This window comes from Lolium rigidum, chromosome 7 (genome assembly GCF_022539505.1).
Source record: "Lolium rigidum isolate FL_2022 chromosome 7, APGP_CSIRO_Lrig_0.1, whole genome shotgun sequence".
Lineage (NCBI taxonomy): Eukaryota > Viridiplantae > Streptophyta > Magnoliopsida > Poales > Poaceae > Lolium > Lolium rigidum.
In genome coordinates this window covers 26981932-26989383 of record NC_061514.1, presented here as the reverse complement: position 1 = coordinate 26989383, position 7452 = coordinate 26981932, and the positions used below count along the sequence as shown (strand labels likewise).

The 7452-nt window shown below is 45.3% G+C and overlaps 1 protein-coding gene and 1 long non-coding RNA gene across 3 annotated transcripts; both read left to right on the top strand.

The window, feature by feature from the left end:
• Positions 1–359: 359 nt before the first annotated feature.
• LOC124669912 lies at positions 360–2324 on the top strand. Of its 2 annotated transcripts, none has more exons than XR_006992351.1 (4): positions 360–475; positions 606–798; positions 1392–1515; positions 2120–2324. XR_006992351.1 is itself a non-coding variant. In XM_047206448.1 (4 exons), exons 1-3 carry the CDS (start codon positions 366–368, stop codon positions 1418–1420), a joined length of 321 nt encoding a protein of 106 aa, XP_047062404.1. In that variant the 5' UTR covers positions 360–365; the 3' UTR covers positions 1421–1464; positions 2120–2324. The 2 variants fall into 2 exon arrangements, 1 of the variants encoding a protein (XP_047062404.1); XM_047206448.1 differs by having other exon boundaries at positions 617–798; positions 1392–1464.
• Positions 2325–5152: 2828 nt separating this feature from the next.
• On the top strand, positions 5153–6565 carry LOC124679496. The gene is made up of 4 exons (XR_006994997.1): positions 5153–5266; positions 5470–5803; positions 5916–6053; positions 6499–6565. It is a non-coding gene; the product is annotated as an uncharacterized LOC124679496 (long non-coding RNA).
• The last annotated feature ends 887 nt before the right edge of the window (positions 6566–7452 follow it).

Genomic DNA, 7452 nt, shown 5'->3' with positions numbered 1-7452 from the left:
AGGCCCTCGTCCGGCTGTAGATGCACAGGCCGCGGCCGGCCATGGCGACAAAGCAACACCACCAGCACATCGGCAGAGGATGAAGACGGCGCTGGATCGATCTCCTTCACGGCGTCCGCGTCGAGCTCGCCGGCCACGGTAAGCTCTCGATCCCCTCTCCTCTCGGCCAGCAGTACCTCGATTCCGTCTTGCTCAACCCCGCTCCCGTGCAGAAAATGAAGAGGAGGAGGGCAAGACCGGCCTCCCCCAGCTCCTGTCCCTGTTTCGTCGCCGGCACAGGCAGGGACAGGCCGCGCGCCGGAGCTGCTGCAGCTGGGCGTCTGGACAGCGACGAGGGCGCGCGAGGTGATCGACGACGTCTGGACATGGCCAACCAGAAGGAGGAGCTGTTCCAGATCGATCTAAACCAGGAGGAGGTGCAGCTGAAGGATTCAGGCCGTTCCTGGTCATGGCCGCCTCCAAGTCGAGTTCCTCGGTAAGTTAATCATTCTTTTCTTCCTATGCTAGTTCTTCCAAAAAAAAAAACCATGCTATGCTCCAAGAACGTGTTGCTACACTACTAACGCCATTTGCAATTTTTTGTTCTGTTGTCTACTGCTCACCAGATGGTGTGTAGATGTCTGAAGAAGAGCTGGCCTGCTGGAAGGAGGATGTGCCCCAGTTCGATCCGAATTCATAAACAGTTCATCGTCGAGCAGCCCAAGGCAGAGGCAAACCATTGCCCCACTTGCGTTGTCCGTGTCGGCGCCCTTGGAGAAGGCTTTGGTTCGAAATCTGCAGCCTTGTGCGTGATCTGTGGTATGGCTTCATCACTTGATTTGGCCCCTGTTTTGCTCTGGTCCGTTGTAGGCTATGTATGGTGTGTAGCTAGATAGGTATGTATTTGTAGCTAGATAGGTATCTATGATGTGACGATGAGCAGTCTTGTCTTGATGGAATGATGATTATTATTTGGTAATTAATAAGCTAAGCAATACAACCTTTGTTTAATGTAAAAAATGGCTTTGCTTTTCTGCAGTCTGCACTTGCTATTTGCTAAGAATATTGACATGTACCAGTAGCAGTTCAGTCCATCTATGCATACATCGGTCCTGCTTTCTCCTGGACAATCATGGTCAGCAATGTTTGACATGCCTTGTGCAAAATATTGGAGCAACTCGATATGTCTGTACCTACTAAGTGCAGCTGCAATATTATAGCTTGTTCTAAAAAAATATCATATTATTGCTTATGAGAGTTGTGTGATTTTTATAATACCGCCTTCTGTACATGTGCAGTTAGAGAAACTGAGAAGAAACATGTGCTATCTTGTAGCTCTCCATGTTTGTAGCTTTTGAATATGCCAAATGGGAATGTTTTGTTCTAATCATTCTCTTTGTTTGTCATCACAGTAAGGTGCACCTCGCTGCTTCTCCGATAAATTTGTGATTTTTGTCTTCCCTGCAATTGTTGCTGCGGAGAAAGGTTCGAGCTTGTTTGAACCTGACCGTTGCTGGGTTGGAGTGTTTTGTTATGGTAACCCCAAGTTTGAGCTTACGTTAATCTTTTCTGAAAAAGATCAAGTGCTGGTTAGATGTATGCTTATGCTTAATTATGGTAGCTGATGATCTTCTTATAGATGGACATGGTATATTAAAATCTCATTTCATTTGTAAAAAAAGGGACAACTATCCCTTTGGTGTATGCTAAATTAACCCTGGGAGTTTAGCTAGCTTGCAAATTAGGAGTGACAAAATTCTGGATACTAATTCAAGAGTACCTTGTATGTTCTTGAACTGCTGCACCGTAGGTGTATGCTATACATACTGTCATATTCAGATGCTGATGCTCTTATTTTAAGTAGCTGAGACATGAGATGATTGTAATTCCATTCAATTATGCACACAGGTTTCCTTATTCTGAATATGAATATAGTTCTTCTCTCTTTGTAACAATGAAAATGCCACACACGGTTAGAACCTGATTCTTTTTTGTCTTTCATGTATAGGCTGGGGTTAAATGAGCCTTAAATCCTTGCTATTTACATTGGCTTGACAATTAAAGTAGTCACCTGTTTTGTTTCTCGAATTCTGGTCTAGATGTGCAAGTAAAGTAACAAGGTCATGGTAAAAAATTTCAGTTGTTGAAGGATAACCAGGAAGAGGACATCCAGGTTAGCAGGCAGACCTCTAGCAGTAGCCTGGTGCACCAAGAAGAAGACCCATATGTATGCATGCTGCAGCCTTGGTCGTGCCTGCCAGGCGAGATCTCAGATCCGAGAGAATTTTTGTAATCCATGTTTTGTTGTAATGGTTAACCATCAGTGTCTGTCCAAGAACCTAAACTTATTTGATGCAGCGTGTGTGTGGATCTGCTGGCTTTACCTTCGACGTGCTCGCTATGCTGGTCGAGTTTGAGTCTTCAAATGCTTAGATATGCTGGCCTGTGCAAATTTGTTTCTCACCGTTTTGCTGTGTGATGTGGATGTTTCAGAAAGAAGGGAGGTCATGCCAATTTTTGCTGATGCTCTTGCCCATTAGTTGGCTGGACTATCTTTTCTTATAGGAGAGAAAATTCTCAGATTTTCCAAGAGGAACATATCGTCGTGAAGCTTAATTGGCAAAGTGATCTAAGCTTCATTGATATCTTGATTGGGACGTGAAGCCAGCCTTTGGTTCACAGAATAATTTTGGATGTTTTGGTACACATGGGTAGCAGTTGGCTGAATAGGAGCGAGCTGGACAAAGAATAGGTGCGAGGTGTACATGTATTGTAATAGTATTTAGTGGAGCTTGATATCGTTCATGATCTGCTGGCTGCTACTATACTGTTTTTTCTACATATCTGGATAGGAGTATGACCCAGCCTTTGGTTCAAACAAAAACTAGTGATGCTTTGCTGCAAGCAACGGACCAGTTTCAGCTGGACATGTGAGTTTGAGGCAGCTAGCTTTGCTAGTTTTGTACGTTATCTAGCTCCAGTTCCAGCATGTACAAGGAAAACTCAGAGAAAGAGACTCGTCTCTCTGGAAAATTCTAGAATACAGAGAGAACAAATACCTCATTGTACAATCCCTCAACATCTGAAAGAACAGATGCTGCTTCATTTGCCTGACACTCTAGAAGGTTTCGGGTCGTAATGTAAACCTTGACATTCATTGTGCACTCTCACTGTTATGTTTCTTGAATTGTGGTCTGGATGTGCTAGTAAGCTAACAGGCCATGGTAAAAATTTGAACACCATTGCTTGATTTAAAGTTGCATCGGTTAATTAGCTCAAGCAAATGCGCAGATTGTTGGGCGGGAAGACCACGCGAGTACATAGCTGCCAAAATTTGGGCGGGGACTCAAATTTTGGACGGGAGTAGCCCCGGAACCTACCGGCGGCGTCGTGGCCTCCCCATGACACGGGCGCGGGATAGCGTGGGTAATCTCCGGACAGCCCGAAGCCCGAGGCTGGCCACGAGATGAGGGGCATGAGGTAGTAGCGCTGCGACGAGTCGGAAAGGAACGCGACGTGTAGACACATCCGTGCGTCGGTAAAGGGCGTGCGCCCCAAAGTTAGCGCGTCAAATGATATTCTCCACGCGGTGAACACAGTCTCGGAGGAAGCCTCGCGGAGAGGCGGCGCGTTGAACGACGTGCTGTAGCGTACTTGTCGGGACGTAAATAGGCTCGAAAATCTCGAGATAAAAATCCGGTCACTATTTTTGTGTAGCCCAACTTGCGGGGCAGTTTCGGAGGCCGATAATGCCTCTTTTCGGTCGGGGGAGTTTTTCGACGCACCCTGGTGTCCGGCTTCACCGTAGTGCAAACAAAATCTCCCGGTGTGTTAGATCGTTGAGTTCCATAAAATCGCAAGTCCGGTCGCTCGGGTGAAAACCCACCTACTCGAGGCGGTTCCGACTCCTGGTCACACACCCAATTCATTCTGCTACAAAGCTAAGTTAAGTTGCAAACCTCGTTGGACTCATCCATTTTGGGACTAGCTAGCACTAACTGATAGAGCTATCGTAATTAGAGTTTAGACAAACACATACTAGGGCATGGACGGCAGTTAAAAAGGCCTACTAACACATGGACTAGTCATCACACGCATCGTAAGTGAAAACGATTCGAAAACCTAAAATGCGAATGTCGTCCATGTATGCATCGGTCTATTTCAGCAAGTTGCATGCTACGTCGGGTGTATGGATACATGAAAGGGAGGAACAAGATGGAGTTGAGCGCTACGTCATACTGCATGGCTTTCACGGCAAGAAGCTGACATTTATTGGCATGCGTGTATTTCTTATTCATCTTGGTAGATCTCAACTATGTGTTCTTATTTAATAAGTTTACATCACCTAGATACTGCTTGCCTCTCGTAGACTCATATGGGTCGTCGGCGGTGCCACCACTGACTTCTGATCCTCGTGGTCGTGGTAGTGGAGGTCGAGTTTATGGTTAGCAAGGTGATATGGTTCTAGTGACCATTGCACTCATGGGCGACCTTGTGTCATAAGTTGGAATTTTTGGTAAATGATAAGTTAATTGACCCCTAATTATTTTGTTTATTTATTTATCTTTGCTTATAAAATTGAATGTTAATACCTACATTTAACAAAATTAGGCTGAAGTCAATAAAGTGAAAAGCTTTCGCCTAATCACCAACAAGACGTATCTATGGAGCTAAACAAAAGTTGTTGAACTGATGTATTGTAGGAATAGAAGTAAATCAATCTTTTCTTGGATCTTTCAAACTGAAAGAAGTAGATGCATGAATGTAATTATTGAGGGAGATAACATGGCGTTATATCGCTTTTCATGGAGATTTTAGAATAGAAGAACAACGTCCCCAAAGAGAAGGACATGAGAAGAAAGAGTTTTTTGGGACCCCGCTGCTGTGGGGAAAGTACACAAAGTGAGATTTAGGATCCCGCTCGCGGTTGTACTTTCATAGAAAAATCAAGCGGGAAACTTGTGAAAATTTGAGATCAGCGGGAGCTTTTCGATTCGAGTTGCGAGGCAAAGAGTTGGGCGGAGCGGGAGGCAAAGAGAAGGGCCCAAGCAGCAGCATGCCTCCTCCACGGCGTCCGCGTCGATCTCGCCAGCTTGGTAAGCACACGATCTCCACTCTCCGCCTCCATAGCTCGATTCCATCTTGCTGAAGGTCGTTCCACTGCAGATAAGGAGGAGGTGATGTCCGGCCGACCCAGCTCATGCTAGTCTGTGCTCGCCGGCACGGCAAGGACAAGGAGCTGCTGGCCAGATCGATCCCGACCACCACGACACCCACCACCCTGAAGGTCCTCTCTTTTACCCCTCTTCCTGCCGTGGTCTAGATTGTTTCCCCACGATTGATTGGTCTCGTAGGCTGCACAGTACCTTGCATCGAGCTAATCTAGCTAGCGTGCTGTTACTTGTACTTTGGCCTAGTTGGTAGTAGTATTTGCGTTCTTGCTGTTGGGTTATTGGGACCTACTAATGTTCAACATGTATGCATTGGCAGATCGATGGGATAATACCCAAGTGAGTGGCCATGGAGCCAAACCTGGCATCTTCACTGCCTGCAGCTCCGGCCTACCCCGCCGCCCTACCTTGACCTCCCGCACATGGTGGCTGCCTGCCGCTGCTCCAGGCCTCCAAACGGAGCAGAACACAACCCTTCTTCCCCGACATATAGCTCTTGCCTTGCATTGCCCAAACTTGCAGCTTGCTGAGATGTGAACCGTAGCACCTCTCCTGCTCATCCCCGACAGGCTGCTCATCTTGGACAAGGGCGAGGTGGCAGACCTGCTGCTAACGCTATTCTGCCCTGACGATAACCGGGGCGATGAAAGATGGTGAGCACAAGCCCCCCTTCACCTCAAACCCGTTCCACTTTCGCAGAATGAATCCTGCAGATTTTATTTACTGCGATAACCCTGGTTATTGCTTTGCATGATGGCGGTACAGCGCTGATGGTGAGGATGGGCAACAATGGTTTCAGGAGCCACGCCTTCCCTTCTGCCACCATTTACTGTAAAATCGGAGCTGTTTTGGCTGCTGCTGCCCATTGTGCATCACAATAGACAGTCACGTGCATACATACAGGTTTGTACCTGAAGCTCAACTGCTGGGTTTGCTTTGGTATTGATCCTCAAGATCGACCTTTTTTGTTGTACTTGGTAAATATGGTATCTCGCGAGATAATAGCTCTTCTTTACTGGTGGGTTTTATTCATTCTGTAGTTTACGAATATGTGGTGCTTTTCTGGCACTGGAATGTGCTGTTGATTGTGTAGTTGAATCACTTGGTTCCCATGATACAGAGATGCATTTTGCATTTCCTATAAATTTTCGGTGCTACAGTTATATATCACCTATGCTATTTTAGTTCAGAAATATGCCCCATGGACTATTTTAACTTGAGTTTAATTATAAATGTTCTATCCTTGGTTGCTATGTTTCACCTTCCATGCATATTGTTCTTTTAATCTTCAGTAGCATTGATCTGTACTGGTTTGCACAGTATTAACTTTGTACATTTATTTCGCAAGGCCGGAGCACGGAGTGGCTGGAGCTAGGCGAAGGGAGCAGCGCCGCTTTACCTACTGTGGCAGTGGTGGCTTGTCAGGTGATTCCCTCAGTTCCCTTTTTGTGTTGTTTCCGCCGTCGATGGTGCATTCTGGTGTGCATCGACATTTGTTTCTTTTGGGTTCTGCGGAAATTCTCGATGATGTTTGTATGAGAATTTTTTATTCAAGTTATTCTGATACAGTGGTGGGACTCTGCAGGTGAGACCAATTCGTCGATCTCCTGCACAGATTTGTAGCTGCAGGGATTCTTTTGGGAGAAAGAAATGCATCTCCTTGTCACGTTTTAGTTGCACATCGATGCTAATCAGTTGCATGTGAACCCTCTGTACATATATAGTTTTGGAAATTGAGAATAGACATTTTTAGTTGTTAACTTGCTGTACTTATCTGAAACCTAAATGCAGGAGCTAACCAGTTAACTAAAAATGAAATGTTCAGTAGTTGTTTCTGTGCGATTGGGTTCTAGCTGTAACACGGCAGGAGCTAGCTTTTGTTCAGTATGTGACCCAAACAATGATCACCTTTGTTAATCCGTACATACATGGTATCATTTGCTAAATATGGTGCCGTCGTAATTTAAATGGGAAGTAAAAACACAATGACGTACTGGTTGCTTGTTGAATTTCGTCACCAGATTTTATTCTGGCTAGTTAGTTTGCAGGAAGACACTTCATCATCTATTTTGGGACAAATATTAAAAATCTCACATGCATTTGTTTGTAATGCAATGCATCGTCGTGTTTTCTTTTCCCCAAAAAAGTTCACCTTTTCGGGAACACTTTAAGGTGACTGTTATATCTACCATTGAGTTATGCTTTGGTGCATCCTGTTCAATGGCATCATTTTCCTTAGTCAATCTGGTGTTATTTTCCATGAACGGATGCTAGTTCTTAGTTCTGACACTATTTGAACATA

Coding starts and splice junctions, on each gene's coding strand:
- LOC124669912 (XM_047206448.1), top strand. CDS start 366: ATGGCCAACCAGAAGGAGGAGCTGTTCCAGATCGATCTAAACCAGGAG. Junction 476..616: donor CCTCCAAGTCGAGTTCCTCG/GTAAGTTAATCA, acceptor GATGGTGTGTAG/ATGTCTGAAGAAGAGCTGGC. Junction 799..1,391: donor AGCCTTGTGCGTGATCTGTG/GTATGGCTTCAT, acceptor TTGTCATCACAG/TAAGGTGCACCTCGCTGCTT.